The sequence below is a fragment of the Anabrus simplex genome, chromosome 10 (assembly GCF_040414725.1).
Source record: "Anabrus simplex isolate iqAnaSimp1 chromosome 10, ASM4041472v1, whole genome shotgun sequence".
Lineage (NCBI taxonomy): Eukaryota > Metazoa > Arthropoda > Insecta > Orthoptera > Tettigoniidae > Anabrus > Anabrus simplex.
This window is the reverse complement of record NC_090274.1, coordinates 72,032,157-72,059,904: the sequence shown is the minus strand read 5'-3', so window position 1 is coordinate 72,059,904 and position 27,748 is coordinate 72,032,157. Positions and strand designations below refer to the sequence as shown.

Sequence of the window (27,748 nt, the reverse complement as noted above, 5' to 3'; positions counted from 1 at the left end):
ACAAAAAATCACAATGTCAGAACATTTCTGAAATACAGCACTGCACAGCGTACTCACTTTGTGCCAGACCATCTTTCGCCAACTGTAAACACAGTGCAGATTGCCTGCCCAAACCAGGCTAAAAATAATATTCAGAAGGCCAAATATTCTCTATATTCCAGAAATTGCCTGAGAATAACTAGCTACTTCCCTTAAAACATGTTATTCTTTGAGTAAATACTACATCAGACACTTCCGACATATGAGCACAACCGAAAATCGTGATGTCGGAACATTTCTGGCATATAAGCTTTAAGGACTAAATTATTGGGATATTAGCATATTTCAATAATGTCCTCTATAGTCAAAGACTGCTGTGGAAATGAACTTAAACTGTAATCTATGTTGAGGATCAAAAAACAAGACCAGCGAGAAATATCAAATTATCCAAAAAGCTGAGCATCAAATCAACAGATTTTATATTGCAAATTACCATCAATGTTGAGCATCATCTTCCACTGGGATGGCCGAACCGACTGGTGAAAACCAAACCACACCTCACGACCGCCTCCCAGTGGGTGATAATATCCATCTGGAGACGAGAAGAAGGAACGTCCCACAGGAGTGTATGTCATTGAAGGAAGATGCCGCATCACGACATCCAATGCCTCAAGGAATAAAAATAAAGTCATTAATTTATAATAAAAACAGAGGTGTAGTATAATAATACAACACTTCAGGAGTCAGCCTCAGAAAGACTAATCATAGATCACAGAACTATCAACATTGATGTTGCATCACTGGCTTCCTCATTAAAAATGAAGTTAATGAAAATCATCTTACCAAGATGGCATCGTAGGGGATCTGTCGTGTCCTCCCTTCCAGAGCTTCTTCTAAGGCAAACAACGAAACTTGTGCAACCCACTTGATGGTAACTCGAAAAACACGGTCTTTCCCTTCTCCAGGAAGTGTCACCTGTAATAAGATCATAATAAATAACAACCGAAGCAGAATACGTCACCAGTACCAGTAAATGCAAGTTCTGTATCTATAAGGATAAATAATTCTACTCCTTTCTCCTTCTCTAGAATGAAGGTTTGCTCTGTAGCTCTCCACTGACCCTTAGCTAGAGACCTATCTTCTGAAATATTCTTCAGCAAGTTCTACACTTAGCACTACACATTAAGCACCATAACACCGGCTGCTCAACCAGTAACAGGCGATTTGTAACATGTCAAACAGCAATGACCTGGAATAAGTACTTATGTATAAGATGGCTGGTATCCACACATAATTCAATCACACACTTGGCACTGTAAATAAAGGAACATACCACAGCCCATCAAACCTATCAAATCACAAAATACATGAATAATAAAAACTTTGGCCTGCCCCGCGGTCTAAGGGTAGAGGAACTGCCTCTTACCAGCAGGCACAAGGTTTGATTTTCAACCAACTCAGGTATTTTTACTACAATTCAGGAGCTATCCGATAAACAGGCAGCAGTCCCGATTTAGAATAATGACCTAAAGTATTTGTCGCGTTGACCACATGCCACCTCAATCGTCAGGCACTGGACTGATCCATGGTTGCCACCAGAGCTATAGTGCAATTGGGTTCAGTTGCAATAAAAGCTTCACATGCTGGATATATCAAACTGGAAACATGGAAATTCAGAAAAGTTACGAAGAGCATAAATCTATGTTCATACTTTATACACATTAGACACAACAACATTTGCACTTTTAATTTATATTTTGTACCCTTCTTGGCAAACGTTTATTGCTACAGGTAATGTTATTCTTTCTGGGCAATACAGGGGTTTTTCAATCATAAGGCTTTTAGTAAGTACATCAAATTTAATAACATTTGAAAAACAGATTGGGTAAGAATTTCAGACTAATCTTCTACCAGAACATCCATGACAATACAATGGTTGTAAGTAGCAGCATCAAGTTCACAGATGACCCTTACTGGTGCATAAAACGTCCACTGTGCTTCCTTGAAAGTGCGAGTAGCGCTTAACCCTCTGATACTTTCCAGGAGGTTCCACTCCCGGCAGGCAATTACGTGAATGGTATATCATAGATATATAGACATTGAATACCACTGAGGATTGGACAACACCGGAAGGCACCGTGCAAAAGGTGGACAAATTCAAGTACCTAGGAGAATTTATAACAGGAAGGAATAGGAGTAATGAGGGAATAACAGAGAGGATAAAGAAGATGCGATCAGCCTTCTGTATGACCAGAGATATATACAATAAAAAGAATATATCTACAGACGCAAAGATCAGACATTACAAGGCAACGGTGAGAAATGCTGTATTATATGCTGCTGAGACAATAGCACTAGGAAGAAATGGTGCGGAACAACTAGAGAAAGAAGAGAGAAAAATATTGAGGAAAATACTAGGCCCTAAGAGAGGAGGTGAGAGATGGATGAGGAGACCCAGGGAAGAACTATACCGGAACATGAGGACAATCTCAGAAGAAATCAGACTGAAAAGAGCACGGTTTGCGGGACAGGTAATCAGGATGAATATGGATAGAATGACGAAAAGAGTATGGGAAACAACAGCGAGGACACGAGGAAAGACAGGAACCAAGTGGGTAGTTGAACTCCGGAAAGATTGGTCAGAATTGGGGATCAAGGTGGAAGAAAAGGAAAATTGGAAAAGCAAGTACATACCGACTAATATGCCAGAGATCAATGATAGGGATAGATACAGGAAAAGGATTGAGAGTCACCAGTGGAGTAGACAAGAGAAGAGGATACTGAATATCTCGAAAGAAGAGCGGGAGAGAAGAAGAGGTTCTGGGAGGAGAAGAAGAAAATGCAATCCGTGAAGGAGCTATCCGTGGTCCTACAGAGGCCGTAACGCAAGAAGAAGAAGAAGAAGAAGGTAAAGCAAGTATGGAATTATTAGTAGATCTGGTGTTAAAGACTGTGATAAGAAGAGAGGTATTTGAATTATGAAGTAAGGTAATATGGCTGTGAAGGATTTTAGGGAGATGGCATAGAGTATGAACAGTTTCAATGCTGGGTGTATTGAAGGACATGTTCAACTCGCCTAATGCAGGACTTTCTCTTTGAAACCCTTGCCGACCAATGCAGAGAGGTTTGGAATTAAACCCAGGCCTTTGCACGCACAATCTACTGGTTATAAATTGCATACGATTACTTCTATCCGCCAGCCAACATTATGAAGGTGAAAACTTAGTCCATACCGATCCTTACAGTCATTTCAAGAGAAAGCTCCAAAAGGAATTACTAGGATTTTTTTTATTTCTTGCATAATCTTATCCCTCCTATTTCAGTACAGTTATAGAATTTAGAGAGGTACGGACTTCCCACATAGAAGCCACGATTAAACGACAGCCATTCAGGTAGGCAGATCTCGCAATCCGTAAGACAAAGTTCGCATTCCCAAACAAGCGTTTACCTCTCGGTACGTAAACGCAGTGTTGGACGTCAGAGAAAGCTATTTAAGGATGTGATCACAACTACCAAGAGAATGTACAGCAATGATACTGATCACTGGGATATAACAGCTCTCAATCGTTCATCCTGGAGGGCCTAAGTGCACTACGGTATGCTGCATTTTAAAGAAAACCACTAATGAACAGCAAGTCTACTAAGAAAAGAAAAAAAAGTGAAGAAAAATGGAAAACCTCAAGCTGCCCCTCCTGGGAATGCCTATCATTATGCGACTCCTGCATTGGGCTGTACAGTCATCTTCGGACTCGCAGATGAAGAGACGCTTTGTTTGGAAGACCAACCTACTCAAATTTGAACACCTGCTATCATTATCAGCTAATGTGAAAATTTATCGAGAAATTTTTTTATTATTCCAAATTCAAAGATAATTTAATGGCAGTTTCAGAGTTCCAAATTCTGTCAACAACTTTGATAACCATAGAAAGTACTTCAAAAATGAAACACACGTCCCAACTCAAGCATTATTCGCCTAGATACTATTAGCCCTCAGAAAGACTAATCACAAATCATATTAACATCAACAAATGGAATTTCATCACAGGGCTATGCTTGAAAAAATTAAATAATCGGCACACTTAATATTCAAAACTTACACGGAAGCTCCTGGAACCCACAATTTAATCACGATGGTATCCAGAATGTTAAAAATTAAATAATTGAAAAGGAGGTTCAACCTATTCAATACTTAAAAGAAAGAAATGCAGTAATCACATTCCTATTTAAATGGGACCGGTTTCGACCTTAGTCCAGGTCATCATCAGCCGTAAAAATATGTACAATGTTTATGAATATTGGAGGTCAGTTTCACACTCTAATAGGCACAAAGACACGACACCACATTCTGTCATGCACAAAGTCACAACACTATGAACTAATATACGAAGATCAAAAATAACTTGAAGTCGCAGACGAATAGATTTGTAGTAGAAAGCCGCCAGCATGACCTTGAATGTGCCGCGCTGATCACCAGGAGCTGGCGGCTTTCTACTACAAATCTATTCGTCTGCGACTTCAAGTTATTTTTGATCTTCGTATATTAGTTGATAGTGTTGTGACTTTGTGCATGACAGAATGTGGTGTCGTGTCTTTGTGCCTATCAGAGTGTGAAACTGACCTCCAATATTCATAAACATTGTACATGTTTTTACGGCTGATGATGACCTGGAATAAGGTCGAAACCGGTCCCATTTAAATAGGAATGTGATTACTGCATTTCTTTCTTTTAAGTATTGAATAGGTTGAACCTCCTTTTCAATTATTTAATTTTTAACATCAATAATTTCAATACGGAACAATGAAATTTTTATCTTTAAATGGTATCCAGAATGCTAAAACAAATTAAATTTAATAAGTCATTAAAAAAATAATGGAAAACATAAGTTGTAGAGATTACTACTGAGAGATACAAAGATGCAGACAGAGCACAGTATTTCCTGGCATACCTGCTGCATTCTACTTTCCCAGTCCGAAGATCGGTACATAAAGTTTCATGGTGTGCCAAACCCCTCCCTTACGGATAGCATATGACGAAAATGAAACAAACGTAACGGGAGAATGAGGTGCGGACCGCGATTAGGGAAGGCAGAAAACGGCCCTGAGCTCAAGATGGGCCTCGTTATTAACCAACGAGGACGATTATAGAACACTACTATAAATGAAACGTAGAATAAACATAAGGACAAGGTTTATTAGTAAATTAATAATAGAATCCAAACATGGAAAAAAGAAGCCAATCGCATAACAGAGAAAAGAAAAAACAAGACATAAACATACCTTCACAAGCGTTTCTGCCGAGGTCGTGGGGTGAGCTCAACATAAATAATTATAACACACACAAAATATTTCGTTATCAGCTCACTGATACAGTAATGACCTCATTACCATTAATATTTCAATTAAATTTGCCGTGCGCACGGTAGTACAGCCAATATATATTTTTTTATTTTTTTAAACTTCAGATTAAATTATTCACAGCGCATATCTTTCCATTCTCCATTCGCACGACAATAATGGAAGCCTCCTACTACAAAAACATTTTAACCCACGTCACCACAGAGATCAACATAAGACGCAAGGAGTAAAGGAATGAACCAGCCAAAGGCGCTGAGTACAGCATCTTTGGTCCAGCAAAAATAAAACAGGCATGCGCAGAGATACGAAAAATAAGAATACCAACATGGCCGACCGGCGGTTAGGCCGAGCCCCAACCAACACATGGCCAAGTAAATGACAAATCTGTACCAAGATAAGGAAATGAGGTACCCAAACAAAATCGAAATGAAACCGAAATAAAACATGAATGAACCAATCGATAGCCCATCTTTTACTTGCTTCAGACACCAGCATTCACTCATAACATTCACATGAGGTACAAATACACGCCACATGACTCACCTTAACACAGTTCCAGATCTCGCATATTGAACTAATAACGTGCACTATGGGAGCACAATATAAGATTATACGTATTTTGTATAATCGGGCAAAACAGGCAGGATCGTGCACCAAATCACCTTAAGCTTGAGTTTCGTACGACTTCAAATAAAACTTTGTCGACACGAAAGTCGTTGCTTCGAAGGCGGCCAGGTACAAACAAAACAAATGCACCCGAACAAGTGCACCAAAAACGTGATGGATTCGAGACCAAATTCCCAAATTAGCAGTAATCATAATATTAACCTCTCACAGTCACACACGCCATTTACACGAACCGAAATAGAAGATGCACATTGACCGGCCCATCAGGGATAGTAAAAAGGTAATGCAAACGTAGTAATAATAAAGAGACAACAGAAAGCACATACCTGTTAAATCAAGACATTAATTATGGCATGAATAGTGGTAAACCCACGTTTAAATAAGGTAAAAATCCACCTAAAGGAAAGGAAGGCGATTTCACATCGTCTAGCCTCCATTGTAAAAAAAAAAAATCACGAGTGAGGAAGGCAAAGATATGCGTCAAAAGATGAAAACAGTAGTCTAGTACGGCAAAAGATCGTCAATACACACCACGCAGAGTGCTGCGCTCTGTGGCCTATCAAGGGATATACACAGGTTTTTCCTCGAACTGAGGTCAACAAAACTTGTATGAGTAGTAAACATAACATATGAGAAACATGCAAAAGGGAGCATGGTTCACCATCCAGCAGCCCCACGTTTAAAATGTGTCTTATCTTGGTGATCAAGCAAGTAGACACGTTTTAAACGAGATTTCCCTTAAAATAAATGCGCGCATTTATTAAACTAAGACCTTAAAATTAAATTATGCCTATATACAAGCACAACATAAATGATTTTAACCATATGTTTCAACAACATTCAAATAAGTCAGTTCGTTACATATTGACGTGTGTATTATCTCACAAAGGGTTACGCTGAATCAATCAGTCTATGCCTTAGTGCATTAAACGATCCACTTCATTCATAAATTCGAGACCGGGCTTGAAAGAGGAATGGTACAAACAGGTGAACCTCTCCCGTTATGCCAAGGTTTTGAAATTCATTCGGTTCATTTTCATCGAAAAATACCAGCATCCATTCTAACCATTTCATTTTGCGTCGTTATCCCTGAAACAGGAAGGACTTTAGAATGCAAATAATGGTATGACAGTTCACTCAAGTATACGATGCTACCAAACTACAAGGCAAAAACATCAAACATTACTGGCCCGTTGACGATAGGGCTTCAACAAACTCACGTGAGCTTTTGATACCCTCTTATCGGCTAAATCCATTAACTCCACTGTAACTGGTCCCAGGAATCTTACGATTTTTTTGGGGCTAGACCATTTCAGACACAATTTACCAGTAATTTGGTCAGCAGCAGAGCTTATTGGAAACATCTTCACCACGACCAAGTCTCCAATTTCAAGAGTGACTCTTTTTCTCCCTTGGTCGAATCTTTTAGCCACTCGGTTCCGGGCTCTGACTAACTGGTCCAAAGCTTCTTTCCATTTCTCCTCCACGCTCCTGTTTCTGGATGCCTCCGACAGATAGTTTATGTCCCATTTCAATTGGAGCGGGTCAGTAAGATTTCTCCCTAGAAACAGAACAGCTGGGGAATTGCGATGAGACTCATGAAGTGCATTATTAAAAGCTAAAACAAAGAAAGACAGGTTATTGTCCCAGCTACGCTGGTCCGCGCTGTGGAAGGCTGACAGACAGGCTTTCAAATTTCTATGGAAACGTTCGACATGGGAAGGCTTGGGGTAGTGGGGACTCAGAAAAACGTCTTTAACACCCCATCCGAAACACAAATGCCGAAATTGGCGACATCTGAAAGTAGAACCATTGTCAGACACTAGGACTTTCGGGGGACCATGAACACCAAATACATGTCGGGTTAAAAGCAGAACAGCGTTGCTCGAATTCATTTTACGCACGGGGAACAACCATATGAACTTGGAAAAGGCGTCGACGACGGACAGAATTCCGACGTTGCCATTCTTAGATTTTGTGAGAGGACCAAAATAATCGATAAACAGTTTTTCCCCCGGATATGTCGCAACATCGGCAGAGTGGAAACCGGTTAGGGATGATTGAGCAGGTTTAGACCGCTGACACACATCGCAGCTCCTTACATACTCAAGTACGTCCTTTTTGAGGTTGGGCCAAAAGAAATCACGAGAAACGCGGTGCAAGGTTTTGTACTGGCCAAGGTGAGCGCCTAGGTAGGAATCGTGGTAATAATGCAACATCATGGGCCTTAATTTAACCGGGACATAAACCTTGTCCTTTCCTTTTTTGCAATTACGATGAACCAACAAACCCCTTTTGACACAGAACGACTTGTCTCGGACAGACCCATCAGCGACTCCTTTTAACAATTCCTGACACTCATAATCATCCTTCTGATGCTCGGAGATGTCCGTGAAGGACCAGGGATAATTCTGCAAGATATTGATACTCTCAATACTATCAGTTTGACAATGGTCTTCCTCCAGTTCGGCTTCACTCTCCATTTCCCCGTCAAACATTCGCGTCAGACAATCGGCCACGACATTTTCCTTACCACGTACATGCACAATTGTAAATTTATAGGCCGACAGCCGGAGAATCCATCTAGCCGTGCGACCGAGCCGCTTGACATTCGCGCTCATCCACGACAGGGCTTGGTTGTCCGTATGGACGAAGAAATGACGGTGTTCCAAGTATGAGCGGAATTTTTCAACACCTAATACAACAGCCAGGCATTCCTTCTCGTAAATCGAGTACTTCAATTCAGCTCCACGTAACAGTTTGCTAAAGTATGCAATGGGGACTAGCTTCCCATCCTCATCAGACTGATTAAGCACGGCAGAAATGGCGATTTCACTAGAGTCGCACTGCAGAACAAAGTCTCGTGAAAAGCCGGGGCTGTGGAGGACCGGGGCTTCACAAAGAGCTTTCTTCAGTAGCTCAAAGGCACGGGTTTGATCTTGCTCCCATACGAAACGACAATTTTTCCTTTTCAAAAAATTAAGGGGGGCCGAAATGTGAGAAAAATCCTTGATGAAACGGCTGTAGAAACCGACCATACCGAGAAATCTCCTGACGCCACGGACATTTTTGGGCTGAGGAAACTCCCTAATACATTTAACTCTGTCAGGGTTAACAGCGATTCCAGAATCGGAGATGATATGACCCAGAAAGTTCAAACGTTTGGAGCAAAGGGACACCTTTTTGGGGTTGATTGTGAATCCGTGCTTTCGCAAGCGAGTCAGAACTTCACGCAGATGAGCCAGGTGCTCGTCGAAAGTGGCAGAGTAAATGAGAAGATCGTCCAGAAAATTAAACACGTAGGAAAATTTTAAATCGCCGAAGATCGTATCCATCACCCGGCTGAGCGCTTGGCCACCAATAGAGATGCCCATCGGGACTTTATTGAACTCAAATAAGCCAAAAGGGGTGGCAAAGGCAGTGCAGGGGCGGCTTTTGGGGTCCAAGGGGATTTGGAAGTAAGCAGAATTGAAGTCGAAAACAGTGAAATATTTGGCCCCATGGAAATGTTGAAACGCACTCTCGATAGTGGGCAACGGGAAGCTGTCGAAGACGACGTTCTTATTTATTTTTCGATAGTCGATCACCAATCTAGATTTACCGTCCTTTTTGGGCACTAGGAAGGCGGGGCTACTATAGGGCGACTTGGAGGGGGAGATGACCTTCTTCTCCAACAGGTCGTTCACACATTCACGCATGGCGCGTAACTTAGGGGGCGAGCAACTGAACGGAGGAGATCTTACAGGGGTATTTTCTTTCAGTTCAATGGTGTAGGAGAAATCTTTAGCACATCCTAGCTCGACACTTAGAACATCACAAAACTCTTCCAACAGCGCATTTAACATAAGATTTTGATTGTCAGAAAGGTCACATGAGGCATTGGGAAGTTGGCATTGAGTTAGGGTACACACAGAGGCACGTTGGAATGGGGCTTCAAAGGGGTAGCTAACGCCCGATTTAAAACGGAAGGCAAAGGTTCGAGTGATAAAGTCAAGAGACAGGCCAGTAGCTAGCATGAAATCAGTTCCAAGAATCATCGGTACCGACAGGTCGGGAACGACATTGAAAGTCCAATCCCAGGACAAACCATGAATTTTAATGTGACATATGACTCGACCCACCGGACATACCTCACGACCGTCAGCAGACATGAACTTTCCTAAGCTTTCACAACCTTGCAGATACGCTAAATTGACGGAAGACACCAAGGATTGATTGACAAACGAAACACACGAACCGGTGTCCAACAGAGCATAAAATATGCGCGATCCTATAAGAATTTTGGCCCAGGGTGTAGATGATGGAAGGCCCCAGATCCTCTTATTCACACCATCATCAGGCGCCAACGACGGGCCACCACGCCGGCGCGCCTCTAGTTTCCCTGCTGGGAGTTGCACCGAGGGCATACGCGCAGTGTAACACCAGCAAGACCACACTTAGAGCATTTAGCGGGACACCTTGACCAACAATTTTTAGATACGTGCCCCATTTTCCCACAATTCCAACAATTTCTCACTGTGGGCACACTTGCACTGGGTGGGTTGGAAGGTTGGATAAAATTTACACAACGCTGAGGGGCAGATGCAAAGTCGGGTCTACGATTTGGGGTACTAAAAGGGGGGAATGCAGAAGGTGCAGTAGCGAAGGAGACTGATTTGGCGGGCGCACGGCAAGCAACATCGGGGAAAGAACAATCAGATGGGGTAGGAGGTGGGCGATACAGTTTATTTTGATTTACGGCAGACTCAAACTCGCGACCAAGGTTTATGATGTCCTCTACACACTCGACCTCAGAACGCTTGATATGCAATTTATAATCAGGGGCTAAATTCCGGTAAAACTGATCGAAAACCTCGGACTCAGGTACCTTCACGCACATCCGATTAAACAAGGTGAGAATTCCAGTAGCATAATCATCAATGCTTTCCCCTATCCCTTGCGTCCTTCTAAAAGTTTCCTGCCTCAAACAATAGTCCATGTCGGACAATCCAAAGCGCTGTTTTATTCGAGCAGCAAACTCCTCCCACGACTGGATGTTACTTTTAATTAATCGGAACCATCGCAACGCCGGGCCTTCCAGCATTCCAGGAATAACAGGGATAAACAAGTCAAGGGGTATTGAGCTACACTGAGCGATATCTTCCACCCGTTCCAAAAACTCGACTACACTGAAGCCGTTCCCTTCCCCCGAGAAGTTTAATTTCCACTTACGTACAACCTTGAACACAGGGTTAACATTAACCTTATAATCGCTAGTGAATCTGGAATTTGGAGAAAAAGGGTCAACACGATTTTCGCCGAGGGCGCAATTACCATATGCAATGGGATGCCTATCATCAGTACATCTATCACTGTTACTACCAGAAGCAGGCATTTCATTAATTCTACCACTACGATCTCTCTTATCATTCTCAAGATTAGACATATCTGCCGCGAATACCTCGCTATCTTTACTCAACTCTAAATCTTTGGGGTTTTCCATGATGCAGATTATTTCTCAGAGATATTAAACAACACACACATATAATGACAAACAAACACAGAAGGTTAGAATTAAATTATATATATATATATTGGCTTCATGAACTTAAGGCATGGGAATTTGCACTAGACTAATACGTACATAATCTCCATCTCCAGCTCTATCTCGTCTGAATTTCCTTCTTTTCAGAAGAGATACCCTAATCGAGTACGCCTCTGCTACCATTTGTGCCAAACCCCTCCCTTACGGATAGCATATGACGAAAATGAAACAAACGTAACGGGAGAATGAGGTGCGGACCGCGATTAGGGAAGGCAGAAAACGGCCCTGAGCTCAAGATGGGCCTCGTTATTAACCAACGAAGACGATTATAGAACACTACTATAAATGAAACGTAGAATAAACATAAGGACAAGGTTTATTAGTAAATTAATAATAGAATCCAAACATGGAAAAAAGAAGCCAATCGCATAACAGAGAAAAGAAAAAACAAGACATAAACATACCTTCACAAGCGTTTCTGCCGAGGTCGTGGGGTGAGCTCAACATAAATAATTATAACACACACCAAATATTTCGTTATCAGCTCACTGATACAGTAATGACCTCATTACCATTAATATTTCAATTAAATTTGCCGTGCGCACGGTAGTACAGCCAATATATATTTTTTTATTTTTTTAAACTTCAGATTAAATTATTCACAGCGCATATCTTTCCATTCTCCATTCGCACGACAATAATAGAAGCCTCCTACTACAAAAACATTTTAACCCACGTCACCACAGAGATCAACATAAGACGCAAGGAGTAGAGGAATGAACCAGCCAAAGGCGCTGAGTACAGCATCTTTGGTCCAGCAAAAATAAAACAGGCATGCGCAGAGATACGAAAAATAAGAATACCAACATGGCCGACCGGCGGTTAGGCCGAGCCCCAACCAACACATGGCCAAGTAAATGACAAATCTGTACCAAGATAAGGAAATGAGGTACCCAAACAAAATCGAAATGAAACCGAAATAAAACATGAATGAACCAATCGATAGCCCATCTTTTACTTGCTTCAGACACCAGCATTCACTCATAACATTCACATGAGGTACAAATACACGCCACATGACTCACCTTAACACAGTTCCAGATCTCGCATATTGAACTAATAACGTGCACTATGGGAGCACAATATAAGATTATACGTATTTTGTATAATCGGGCAAAACAGACAGGATCGTGCACCAAATCACGTTAAGCTTGAGTTTCGTACGACTTCAAATAAAACTTTGTCGACACGAAAGTCGTTGCTTCGAAGGCGGCCAGGTACAAACAAAACAAATGCACCCGAACAAGTGCACCAAAAACGTGATGGATTCGAGACCAAATTCCCAAATTAGCAGTAATCATAATATTAACCTCTCACAGTCACACACGCCATTTACACGAACCGAAATAGAAGATGCACATCGACCGGCCCATCAGGGATAGTAAAAAGGTAATGCAAACGTAGTAATAATAAAGAGACAACAGAAAGCACATACCTGTTAAATCAAGACATTAATTATGGCATGAATGGTGGTAAACCCACGTTTAAATAAGGTAAAAATCCACCTAAAGGAAAGGAAGGCGATTTCACATCGTCTAGCCTCCATTGTAAAAAAAAAAATCACGAGTGAGGAAGGCAAAGATATGCGTCAAAAGATGAAAACAGTAGTCTAGTACGGCAAAAGATCGTCAATACACACCACGCAGAGTGCTGCGCTCTGTGGCCTATCAAGGGATATACACAGGTTTTTCCTCGAACTGAGGTCAACAAAACTTGTATGAGTAGTAAACATAACATATGAGAAACATGCAAAAGGAGCATGGTTCAATGGCATTATCGTTGCATTGCACTATCATATAATCACCATACCTGCCAACTTTTAGAAATCAAAAATAGGAAGATTTTTTTAATTCATGGATTTTATTGCGTATAATGCGCCAGGGTCTCGATGGGAAAAAAAAAGGCCTACAGTTACAACGCAAATTGACCATTAAATTTAAAATTTTAACTAAGAAAACATAAAAATGGTTTCGAGGAAATGTAACAAACATGGAAAATGCATAATAGTTTCCTTTCTTAGACTGTAACACGAGCGGAAATTCAATTTTATAGGCATCTCTCAACACTTGGAGACGTCTGTTATGTTTTGTGGCCATTATGTGAAGAGAAAATACCAGAAACTGCCACCGACACAGCTCTCTGAAATGCATTCAACTCATTCAAATTATGAACTAGGAATGAACACAAGTGCACTGTAATACGCTAAACTACCACATACAAAACAGATCAATATTTCTCAGACATTATTAACATACGACTTTGACAGGGTGAAAAGCATAGAACCATAAGAAAAATCAAGTGGCCTACTACTCCAACGAAACTACTCACAGAAACAATGTTAACGGCGCGCGAACAAGAAACTAAACCTTTCATCCCGATTAACAGAGTCACTAGCACGCGCTAGCCCCCCCTCATTATAGCACAAATACCGTCCCGAATTCCCAGCTTTAAAGCACATACGATGCTGTAGTGAGTGGGAAACACGAAACACAAAAACGACGGATGATATACTTGCCAAATAAACACACTTGAAAATGAGGTTGCGTAAATTACACAAGCACATAATTTATCCTAGGGGAAGAGTATTGACCGTACTGAGGTTATATTGGTCAAAAATAGGAAGAACTAAACATAAATTGGAAAATCGGAAGACCAGTTAAAAAACGGAAAGTTTCTGGGTAAATCGGTAGGGTTGCAGGTACGAATCACATACAGTAGTGTACCATTTCATTGCCCTGGTCATTGAGAATCGCGATATTAAAATCGTCGTTTTGCCGTGAATAGCGATAAAGTGTCGGAAATCATGCGGCAGAAAATACGACTTGTAATATACAGACGTGCAGAATTAAATAGGCCATGAATATCTTGGAAGAAAGTGCAGACATGTGGAATCCAAATGGCCGTGATTTAAATGAATGCAGTGACTTTTAATTGGAAGAAACAACAATAAGAACGGGTGAACATCGCATGAAGTGACCAGGAAGAGATTTACGTATGAATTGATAGGCAACTAGAACAGAAGAATATATTTTTCGTAGTCGTAACGGAAATCCCAAGCAGAGTATCAAAAAAAAAAACAAACAAAAAAAAGGGAATAAACAAAGTAAATAGTGGAGCGCAGGTTCCGAGTAAACTAGAGTATCAAAGCGAAAATCGATCAATTAATGTATCTAATGAAGACACAGCAACACTTAAGATACCTCTTAAGACCATTCAAATTATAATATTGACGTTTGTCACATAACCTACTCTGCTCAACATAAGTATAGTTTAAGGAAGCTAATGATGCCTTCAAATATGTGTTTTATGCACGTCTTCGAGAGCTACGAGATGACCGGCTAGACTGAAGATGGGACGAGAGTCTGACGGTAACCCGCCAACCATTCCTACGGACCCGAGGATCGTGGCCGCAGCCCGGTCATGATGCAACGATAACCCGGAGATGAACGTCCTAGGAGAGCCAGGAAGCAGCCATCCCAGTCCAGAAACGCAGATGGATTAAGTTAAGTTTCACAAATTTCTTTTCTTAAATTGTAGTTAGATGGTGATATCAAGTTGTCGATGGTGATTGTACGAGAGCTAGGTCGATATATCTTCGAGAGGTGATCTCAATATCGAGTTTCAGCGCGAATGTACCAATGTTGATGTTTAGCTGATGGATTTAGGTAATCTTCCAAAACTAATAAACACTCCCATGTGTAGGAAAGATAACACTCGCAAATGATGTGCTTTGCTCGCAATGTTAGTTTTCTTTCAAAGAATATTGCCGTACATAATGTGAAATGAGATATTTCAAACGAGAATATATAGTATACTGAATTATAGGTTAACGTGCGGATACGACGTCAACTTTTACCTAATGTAAATTGATAGGCCTAATATCTTCATACTTTAATGAGAGAAGTATGCGTCGATATAAATGATAGTTGTTGATCCATATAATGTGAATTCTGATGAGATATTGAATATAGTGAATTGAGCGGTACTTTGAAAAGAATTAATGATGTTTATATTTACGGTGAGCTCATATACGTCCGGAATATTGAGGTAAGACTTGTCAATGTTATAAATAATATATGCATTGAGATATTAGGCGTGGAATTATGATTAATACGACGACGAATAAGGAATTGATGTCCGTTTCTTTCAAGCAGCTATGGATCAGGATATATTTGACGCATATAGCGATATGTAATATGGCTTGTCTTATTATTTGAGTTATTGACATTTGGTTAGTGTACTTGCAGATTGGTAATAACGTACGATCCTCAAAAATAACCCTAGATAACCTATAGTAGAGCATAATGACGGCATTTTCTAAGAAAATTTCACATGTTACTCAATATTTAAAATGACTTAAGTGGGAACAGTAAATCATTGACGGTAGTGTCTTCATACTGTTATGTTATTGCTATTTGCGAGTGTGGAAGTTTCATCAACGGTAGCCCTTGACCATTAGCACTCAGTGATTGGATTTATAAAGCATTTCGACCTTTATTTGACCTAGACATAAACTTGTTGAGATTTTATTGAACAATTATTACATATTTCTTAGGGAATATTTTGTATATGTCCAAGTATGATCAAACATATATAGGTATATCTATATATATATATATATATATATATTTTTTTTTATGTTCATTGGTATATCAGCCTAGGTAGCAATTGAAAGCTACACATGTGAAACATTGCTTACTGCATCTACGTTATTAATGATACAGTCACAAAAATGAAATAATGTTAGGATGACACACCAAAAAGAAGCATTCTTTAAATACATGGCCGAACAAACCTTTTAATAATTACGTACATATGTAGAACATAATATTATGTAATCATTCAAAGTCTTGATAAAACTTAATAACAAGTTAGAATTTGATATTTAAGGAGAACTTGAGAGTTCTATTCCCAGATAATTTCATGTTAGTTCATTCTTAATATAACAGTTCGTTAATTTTGAAGTAGCCAGAAGGAATCATAGAATTATTTTTATGGTAGTTTAGTGGACTGAACATTTTAATTTTTTTTATATATGAGACTGAGGAGATGTAGGAGGTAATCCATGTCAGGTCAGGAGAGCTTCCTGAAATAATACAATTCCACTTCACAATTGATTATCAGAGTAGACGAGACCGTGGATGTTAAAAAAATACTAATAATGTGAATGAAATGTAAACCAATAATTAGAGTGATATCTTCAAGTCAATATTTTTTTTTTTTTGATGAGATACCTACATGTACATAAGAATCATTTAAATAACAACTTATTAATACAAAAATAATTTTTGAATAAAATTAGTATTTAAGAATTTAACTTATTAATATTATTTATAGGTTATAAGAATAATTTAAGTTAATTTCATATGGAAATAATGGAATTTAAGATTGGTCGTATTTTGAATTATTGACCTGTTAGTCAGGCAAACATGATGGAAATATTAGAGGTGCGTATCTCAGTCGGATTCACGTTAAAAAAGAAAATACAACATTTTAGTTTGAAAGAGGATAATCCCTGAGTTGTATGGCATAGCTAGCTGGAGATTTTCTTGAACGCCGGCGTGTAGTTGGTTGGAAGAGAGACTGACACCACAGTGAAGAGTAAGTCGGTTCAGTAGCTTCATGCTGCAAGCATAAGGATGATGGTTTAAAAAAAAAATAGTGTTACACTGCTGGATTCACAAGCAATGTTCCCGGGGCACAAGGCGCCGTGTCCAATAATCAATCATCTACATATAAAGTAAAGGGATTCGAAGCACAGGTGATTCATTAAACACCACGTCCGCTCTCCAGCCTGGCAACTTTAGCAGTTTATTTTATCAGCGGTGACGGAACAGAGATCTCCCCAGAAATTTTCATCATCCGGGTGGCAGGTATGAGTAGCAGGGTGAGAAATTCCACTTAAAAAATGACAATGATAAAATCTCAATTTATCCCCCTCAGGGCATTAACAATAATATCAGACAGGTAAACACTAACTGCAAAATTAACTATAGGAATAAGAACGTTTTCATTTTTACGGACAGCCAAGCGGCCATTAAGGCACTAGGAGCAGTCCGGATAACATCCAGAATTGTCTGGTATTGCCATTCACTTCTCCTGAAGCTCTCAGAGTACATTGTCAAAATAATATGGGTACCAAGGCATGCAGGTATAGAAGGAAATGAAAAGGCAGATAAACTGGCCAGAAAAGGGGCAACAACATATTTTGTAAGCCCAGAACTTGTATGCAGGATTTCCTATGAACAAGCCCAACACTACATAAGAAAATGAGTACAAAAGAAACAAATGGAGAACTGGAAAAATACTCCAGGATGCAGTCTTGCAAAGGAACTGATAAAAGGATCAAACAAGAAGCATACTAAAGAACTGTTGAAACTCAGCAGAGAAAATATAAGATGGGTAGTAGGACTGTTGACAGGACACTGCCATCTGAAAAAAACCACCTACAGAGAATTGGAGTAATAAGAGGAAATATATGTAGGAAATGCAATGAAGCAGAGGAATCAGGTGAACACATACTTTTCAAATGTGAGGCTCTGGGTAGAATCAAACTCTCCACTCCAGGACTACCAGGTGAAGAGAGAGAAAAAATCCCAGAAGACCCAATAAGAACAACCTTCAGCTTTGTGAAGGGAGCAGATATGTCTAGGTGGGAATGAAGGAAAAACATGGTAGCAAAAGATCTTAGAGGTCGACGCTAATTAGAAACTATTATTTAGAGGCCCCGTGAAGAAAAGAAGACCCGCAAAATTGAACTGTTTTAGTGTTATAACGAACACGACATACGAGTGTTTTGAAGTAGTGTTCTACTGCTCGTTCATAATCATGTAACTCCGGTGCTTATAACTCGGTCGCCGTGGAGTGCCATACGGGTTTGTAACGTCGTGCGGAATCAAGTGCTCGTATGTGATTCCATGTTAATTCATACACCGCTTGCGCACGGCGTTACGCGAATCAAGTTACACATTTAAACTCCAATGTAATTGATGCAATTTTGCTGACAACAATGAAGATTGTTAAATAAACAGTTTTACAGTATTTACGTTTTAATTTGGAGCAACCAGTGACTCAAATATGTATTAATATTATGTAACTAGCACATGTCTATAGTCCTCTCCGTGTAAGGACGTACCCTAAGGGTGCAACCTTACCCTTTCTCCCCTGTAATATTAAGATATTGATTTATAGTTACCGTATTTCACGGCATAATCGTCGCCACCGCGTAATCGTCGCATCCTTTATTTTCAATACAAAAATCGGACTTTAAACCTTTAATTACATAATCGTCGCACGTCCAAATTTTGTTCACTAATCTGGTTAAAAGGTAAATGGAACTGCAACGTAAGTTGCACATGAATGCGCAATTTAAATACGTGTACGGTTTATGGGCAATTTGGCAACACAGTCGCGTTTGCGACATGTTGCACAACGTATAAATAAATAATACCGGTATATGTACGACGCATGGCTTACCGGTAGACTATCGGCAGTTTGACAACGTGGTCGCGAGACAGTGTACTATTTATTCACCACCTACATATTATGCTTACCGGTAGGCTATCGGCAGTTTGACAACGTGGTCGCGAGACAGTGTACTATTTATTCACCACCTACATATTATGCTTACCGGTAGGCTATCGGCAGTTTGACAACGTGGTCGCGAGACAGTGTACTATTTATTCACCACCTACATATTATGCTTACCGGTAGGCTATCGGCAGTTTGACAACGTGGTCGCGAGACAGTGTACTATTTATTCACCACCTACATATTATGCTTACCGGTAGGCTATCGGCAGTTTGACAACGTGGTCGCGAGACAGTGTACTATTTATTCACCACCTACATATTATGAGTTCCCATTTGAAATACGTAAAGCTGTAAGTTTCACAATGAAGTATTTATTTATTTTCCACCTAGTCGATACAATGATTGCCTAAGGCAATTTTTATTGGTCAAAAGTGGTACATGTTTCGTATATTATCAACATCTTCAGCCACATAACACAGTTTAGATGAAAAATATAAAATATAAAATTGACAAAGTAATGCTTTAGAGGACACTTCCTCTAAAGCATTACTTTGTCAATTTTATATTTTTCATCTAAACTGTGTTATGTGGCTGAAGATGTTGATAATATACGAAACATGTACCACTTTTGACCAATAAAAATTGCCTTAGGCAATCATTGTATCGACTAGGTGGAAAATAAATAAATACTTCATTGTGAATCTATTGAAGTGCGATACGGACCATGAAGCTGATTTTATGTAAAGCTGTAAGTTATCGCTTATCGGCAACGTCGCCAGGAAATACCGGCTAGGTAGGTTGAATGGACCTCGAACCAGCCCTCAGATACAGGTAAAATTCCCTGACCCGGCCGTGAATTGAACCCGAGGCCTCCGTGTAAGAGGCAAGCACGCTACCCCTACACCATGGGGCCGGCTCCTGTGTTATTGCGCACGAAGTGAAATCCAAGACGATAACGCAGATTTCCACGGAATTATTCAGCCGAATTATTTACGATGTCTCAGTTGTCATCGCTAGACTCTTATCTTACTACTACGTCATAAGTGTCCGGGCATGGGATGAAAACTTTTATCCAAGCAGTCAAGATAATTATTATCCAATGCTATTAAAGTTTTATTTTATAAACTCGTCAGCAATGTAATGTAAAATCATCAATAACTGGGAAGAAATATTAACCTAATTACCGTATGTTTAAAAGAAATTGAAAAAAATGAATGTTTGTTACTGACGTCTCGGAATACAGTCAACTATACAGTACTGACGTCTCGGAATACAGTCAACTATACAGTAGATCTACACCGCGCTAGCTAAGAGCTCCGGATTGCGAGCTTTGCGCAAGCGCAGTAGTGTGTCGCAACCAACGAGCTAAACTGATAAATTGTTGCATGCTTCCTTGCTGCTTAACAGTATTGGCTGCTCTGGAATGGACAGATCACAGATGCATTTATTTGTTTCAGATTTACGTGATTACTGTAGACATGTGTGCGTGAGAATTTAAGTTTTTAATTTGTGTTTTGGGTGTTTGCAGAAATAATTTGTTTTAATAGTGAACAATTACGAAAAGTCATTTATATCGCAAAACATTAACGTGTGAAGCATTTATAAGCGATTATGGGTAAATATAGAAACTATTCTGCGGGCTTCAAGCTAAGCGTAATTGCCTTCTGAACAGCACGGGAACAGAGCCGCAGAAAGAAAATTTTCTGCGAGTGAAAAGTTGGTGCGTGACTGGCGGAAAGTAAAAAACAAGCTAAAAAGCACAAACCCTTCTAGATGCGCGTTTAGAGGTCCTAAAACAGGGAAGTTTCCTATAATTGACGAAGAAGTGTTTAGGTACGTCAGTGAAATACGTAACAATGGCTGCAGTGTATCATATGAAATGTTACAAATTAAGGGACAGGAGGTAGCGCGCAAACACAACATACCGGTAACTCAGTTTAAGGCGACTCGTGGGTGGATTAAGGGGTTTATGCGACGACACAATCTGTCAGTGCGAAGGAGAACAACACTAAGCCAAAAGTTGCCTGCTGATTACACGGACAAGATTGTAAATTTTCACCGATTTGTCATACGTTTGCGCAAGGAAACTTCGTACTTGCTTTCTCAAATCGGTAATGCCGATCAGACTCCAATCTTTTTTGATATGCCTCGCAACAGCACTATTGCGCTAAAAGGATCACGGAGTGTATTAATGAAAACCAGCGGTAGTGAGAAGTTGCGATGCACGGCAATGCTAGCCATTACAGCTGACGGGAGAAAGTTGCCGCCTTACATCATTTTCAAGAGGAAAACGATGCCTAAGAATATACAGTTTCCCCGTGGAATTCATGTACGAGTGCAACCAAAGGGTTGGATGGACGTAGAACTCATGCTGGACTGGGTTAAAACTGTGTGGAATAGAAGACCTGGTGCACTACTAAAACAACCAGCTCTGCTTGTTTTATAGTTTCCGAGGTCACCTCGCGAAAGAAGTGAAGCAAATTCTCACTACAAATAAGACACGACAGATAGTCATTCCTGGTGGCCTAACATCTGCTTTGCAGCCACTAGACGTATGTGTTAATAAACCCTTTAGAGACCACTTACGTCGATTTTACAACGAGTGGATGATGAGCGGCGATCAGCAATTGACGCCCGCCGGAAATATCAGGCGTCCACCCTTGGACTTGTTATGCTCGTGGGTGAAGAAAAGTTGGGATCTTATACCACCTGAACTAGTCTCCAAGAGCTTCAAAAGGACTGGGATTTCGAATGCACTAGACGGTTCCGAAGATGACGCAGTGTGGCAGGGAGACGAAGAATCTGATACTGGTATTAACAGAGGCGAGGACGGCGCATCAGATAGCGAAACCTGCGATAGCGACACCCAAGATTTGGAATAAATTGCGTACCGGTAAGTCCGCATTTCACAACAAAGCGATAATTTTTTGCAAGTGTAATATTTTAACTTTAATACTCAATTTAATGACAAATTAACTTAATACGTTCATTTTTATTTTCAGGTTGGAAAAACGTTCGCCGAATTGTTGCGAAAAATTATGAATTTTGTTTTAGACTATTTTAATTATTTTGATGTATAAACGCGAGTATTACGTGCATCTTAAATTTGTATCAAATACAATTTAGTTATAAATACATTTTTTGAGTAATACAAATACTGGTATTAAATATTCATCGTATAATGGTCGCACCCTACAATTTTTTTCGAAAATTTTGGTATAAAAAGTGCGACGATTATGCCATGAAATACGGTACTTTTCTTGCTGTTGGGTCTTTTTCAGTGTCGGTAACCATACAGTTTAGGGACCCTACTTGCCGATACGACGTCTTACATTTACCGTTAATCTGGCACGTTGGCAACGTTCAATCACTGCTCTAGCGTGAAGTGCGTGTTGCCACCGCATCGCCGTTAAAGTCACTAGTGATACATTTGCGAGAATATTTAAAGCATATTTTCTTTTTCTGTGGGATTGTAAATCTATTTGGCTAATACCAGGTAAGTAGGATTGTGGCATGTTCGGATAATGCATTTAATAACATAGTTTGTGTGAAATGATGAAAGTGCTCAAATACGTCAGTCTCATGTCTAGATCTATCGGTACATGAAATAACTCTTGCGGGACAAAATTTTGGCAGTAGAACTTATAACATTATTATTTTCAAATCCGCAGTGAACTTGAAAGCTGACCTAAATTCCGTTCACGGAGCTTGGCACATTAGTATTCCTATATGTTTCCTGATAAGCTTGAAGATATAACCAGCCTCCAGGCTGAAAATATGCCCAATAATCTCTCTCCTTACTGGTTACCGGTATTGAAGAGAGAAGGAAATATTCGCGCAAAAGAAAGGGAAGTCATTGGATGTCTGGAACTTTCGAAAATCACACTGCAAAGACTTATTAAATAAATTGCATCGTTTAACACGCCCCCTCTTTTCAAGAATATGGTTATAGTACGCCTACTGTATATCAAAATAAAGACAGATAATTTAAGTGAGAAAGTGTGTTTATTTCCTTAATTCCTCATTGAGGAGATATTCATAATTATCTTGATTTATTTCATCTTATCTTTTATCATTTACTAGGGTAGGGAAACATTCATTATCGGTGTTTACATTGAGGTTAGTTTGTTATGGTTATGTCTGATGATTTTAATATGTAACCAGGCAGGTTGGCAGCAGTGATCAGCCATTACAAAAAAGAGAAAAGAAGAGCATCGGGCGGCGATATTTACTTTCTGGGGTATTTCCTTACGTGGCAATTACTATAAGTTATGTTAGCCAGGTGGTCTGTAAAAACGGCAGGGCGGGTCCGCCCATTAAAAAGGTCCTGTGGAACAATACCTAGTCAGCCAGTACATGTGTTATATTCTACGTGAGAGTTTGGTGATACATTTTCATTTTATGGAAAGGTTTAACAATTTATATTTGCTGGAGTGAGTGGTGCAGATGGTTGAGGAGCTGGCCTTCTGACCACAACTTTGTAGGTTCGATCCTGGCTCAGTCCCCTGCTATTTGAAGGTGTCAAAATATGTCAACCTTGTGTCTGTAGATTTACTGGCACATAAAAGAACCCCTGTGGGAGTAAATTCCGGTACCTTGCCGTCTCCGAAAACCGTAAAAGTAGTTAGTGGGATGTAAAGCAAATATCATCATTATTATTATTATTATTATTATTATAATTATAAAAATTTATACAGCAGAATTTAAGCTGAGTGATACTATTCACAGAACATACGAATAGAGCTGCAGAGCATGAGTTTTTAGTTAACAAGAAGTTAATTCAAGACTGGCAGATAATTTTGAAATTCTAATCCTAAGAGGCAAGCACTTACAGGCTGTAAAAACAGCAATTTTCTTCCGATAGATCATGTTCAGCAAGTGTAAAATAATGGATTGTGAGCTACGAGGTGGTGCAAATGAAGAGACACTCTGTAATGGCGTTACGGGGAGGAAAATCATGGCTGGATTAGCGGATTCATGTGGCTATACTGTACCGGTAACGGCAGTACAGACTAAGTCCCCGTTATGAAAATCTTAAACTTACGTTGATGGTTATGAATTTCATGTTTTTGGTCCGTATTGAACTGAGAATAATATATAAGTAATAATAATAATAATCTAGGGGTCGAAACTAGTACCGTATAATTTTGTAATTTTGTTGAATATATTGTATTGAAAAGGTGGAAACATTTACGTTATTATTATTATTACTTATATATTAAACTTACGTGTTATGCTCCGGACCGCTTACGAAGAACTGACTAGGCAGCGAGCAACAGCTGCGCGCGTGTGACGTAGTGAGCGGGTGACGTCACAGCATGCCTCGCTGCACTACAAAGCCTGGATTGATGTAGAATGTTCTACGAGTTTCGGATCAAATATAAATACGTGCTGCTTCGCTCAGCAGATCAGTGTGAGTGTGTTGCAGCATGTTATAGTGAGCAGCAGTGCGCTGCAGAATGTGATACCAATTTGTGGCCGGGATTTCTATAAGCACACTAGACTGTAGTATTCGCACCGTCAGTTCGCGGGTGCGGTAATCGAGCGTGAAGCCGCTGCTAAGTTTCAAGTTCGTGGACTTTAATATAGTCACGTTGAATGTGGACTTATTCAGATTTCCTTATATTGTGACAACCTTTTACTCCGATAGGACGTGAGGTGAATTGTGTATCATCTGGACATTATTTATTGACTGTTACTCTATACGAGTGTCCAAGACCCGCAAACATTTTCGGGTGTTCGAAATTGAAATTTTATGGACTTGAATCTAATTGCTCCTTGCCGAGGACTCGATACTTTAAGTTATAAACTGTGTTTAATCCAAATTTAATTTACCCATCCGTAAACTGTGGTCATGAACTGTGAACTGTGCAGGTGTGAACAGCGCATCTCTATTTTAATGAACAGTGCATTTCCATTCTAATGAACAGTGTACATTTATGGACAGTCAAACCAAGGACTGTCAGTACTCAGTTAATTTCGTCTTTTGGTTTCAACACGTGAACGAGTTTGATTCACGAGAGGAACATCTTTATTTCATTTAAATTGAACAGTGCTTCAATGAACTAAGTAATGTGACATTACTTCACGTTGTAATAGGTGCAACAAACTTTCAGTAACTTTAAACTTGACAATCAGTTCCGAGTGGACTTTATTTTGTGAATGTTTCTTTCACTTGACACGTGATAAAGTTAAGTGACATTTCACCGAGACATTTGTGTTTGGACTTTGTCAAAAGCATTTATAAACACTCTATCATCTGTGCAGAAGCAGCCTTTGCACTAACTCGCCCCAGAGCTGAACGATGTTCATTCATGTTCATCATTTACAAGGACTACCTCGACGCCTTGGATCTTCAAAGCACCGAATAGATCTTCTAGAACTTCCATCGGGGGACGAATGGTGGTTCGCTGCTATGGAAATAGAGCTGCCGGAATCCAAGGACATCGCCAGCCATAGGACGAAGAACTTTTTCGACTGTATACGCTGTACAGAGGTGATATTAATCTCAATTTTTTAATAAACTCTGAAACAAAGTTTTTAAGATTTCTTTTAAACAAACCCTCTCCCTCTGTATGCACTTCAGCGACTGGTACACGCCCTGCGTCTCATCTCTACCGAAGTACCAAATTTACTGTTACAATACACCCTGTCTGTTCAAAAGCAGACAAATGGGTGTTAGATATTACCATCTGTTTATATGGAGAATTACATAATATAAAGTACATGTTATCTCCGTATTGTCACTTAATAGGCTTGTAAGAGAGTCACAAAGTTCCCACCTATACAAGTTACTTCAATTTATTTACATTGACTGGTACATGTTTCGTCCTAAAATACTGGACATCATCAGTTAAAACTTGAATAAGATTTAAAACTAAAAACAAAATGTATCATAGAGCAAAACATTAAGCTAAAACTATGTTGAGGCTAAAATGACAAGTTCATGTCGGTTGAAAATGTCTTCTGAAGGTCCATATGATGTGGCGTTGAAGAAACTTGTATCGCATAGGTGGGAACTTTGTGACTCTCTTACAAGCCTAGGAACAAATGTGTTCTAACCCATACCAGAAGACACAGTACACTGTAAACACTAGGTCTTGCCAGCAAATGGTGTCGTACTGCACATAATTCCAGCCAATGTCAGTAGCCATAGGAAGTATGGAGAATGATGCATGCATGATTTAATGACATTAGGTTATAAAAGTAAATAATAATAAATAATAATAATAATAATAATAATAATAATAATAATAATAATAATAATAATAATAATAATAATCGTATGGCCTCAGCTACCGTGTGCAGACATTTCAATTTGACACCATCTGGCTGTCTCCTCGTCCATTTCGATGTTCTGTTTTACTCTAGGCCCCCACTAGATGGCAGACTGAGTAAACCGAAACTCTCTTGGGCGTCTATGGCTGAGATTTAATTAATTTTGTCGGGTAAACACCAAATGTGTCACCAGAGATCTTTTACATGCCGACATCGTACGACATGGAGTGTCGAATGGACTTTTTTCCGCCCTTCAAAAATCTGACTACCTCTGCCGGGTTTGAACCCGCTATCTTGGGATCCGGAGGCCGACACTCTACCGCTGATCCACAGAGGCAGCTATATAAAAGTAAATACCTGACATCCACAACAAACTCATCTATCCTTTACAAGTAATAAAAAGTAACATTTTCATTCATTCTTTCCCTACACTACAATGTCAGCTGTGCTGTAGGAGCCTTGTTCATGTTCTATCACAATTTCCTGGAGCAGGTGAGCATAAGGCATCAGTATCGGAGTAAGAAGAAAGGGCAGCTATATTCTTACCTCAAGTTCCACTCTGTCATTTCCAATGGGTAAAGGATCTCGGGTGTATAGATTGTTCCTGCCATCAAAGACAGGCTTGAGTGTCCCAAATATTTTGCTATAGGCATGAACCATAGTCTCGATGATTTCTCTATTGACTTTCCGAGGGCACTTATCGGGTTGGATGTTAATATCATAGTGATGGACGTAGCCTCTTGGCATGGATATCTGGAAGTGATTGGCACGGAGAACAATAGGCCGACCTTCCCGGCCCAAGTTTGGTCTTCGAGGACAGTTGAACACTATAAAAATAACAAAACATATTTTTATAAACTTTTAACGGCAATTTAACCAGCCACCTGCAACACTGTATATAAGAGTAGTGTATAAAGAAATAAAGGCATACCTGAAAAAAATGGCTTAACCCTCCAAATTAAAATTAGGTTAAATATAAACCGTCTTACTAATAAACGGTGTATAACTTTTATACAAGGTTTATACGCCGTTTATGTGAAATTCGTTACTAATAAACCGTGTATAAGCCTCCTGTGTATACATCTGTTATAGTTATTCATTGGATTGCTTATACAGACCAGGCCCCTTGTATAAGCGTTGTATAGCAGCGAGTAGCGGAAAAAAACAACAACGAGTGAGCAGTTTATTTTCATGGTATTTATTGTCTACAGTAATATAATCGTGGTGAAATATTCGACTTATCCATTTAACATTGAAAGAATGGACGATAATGTTGATGATCTTCACGATATTTGAAACATAAAAGACATTACACCGTTCAGAGGTTATGTACGCTAAACATCTTCATAAAGTAAAACACTTTAAAGAGACGGAATGGCAATGAATAACTATA

General features: G+C 39.6%; 1 protein-coding gene across 1 annotated transcript in view; it reads right to left on the bottom strand.

Moving 5' to 3' along the window:
* Positions 1-27,748, bottom strand: part of AGO1 (protein argonaute-2) — a 327,978-nt gene that overhangs the window by 230,714 nt on the left and 69,516 nt on the right. Inside the window, exons 4-6 of the mRNA XM_067155023.2 lie at positions 26,902-27,182; positions 823-954; positions 473-647 (exon numbers count right to left, since the gene is read on the bottom strand). Of these exons, the coding sequence (XP_067011124.1) occupies positions 473-647; positions 823-954; positions 26,902-27,182 (588 nt within the window). The remainder of the gene's footprint in view (positions 1-472; positions 648-822; positions 955-26,901; positions 27,183-27,748) is intronic.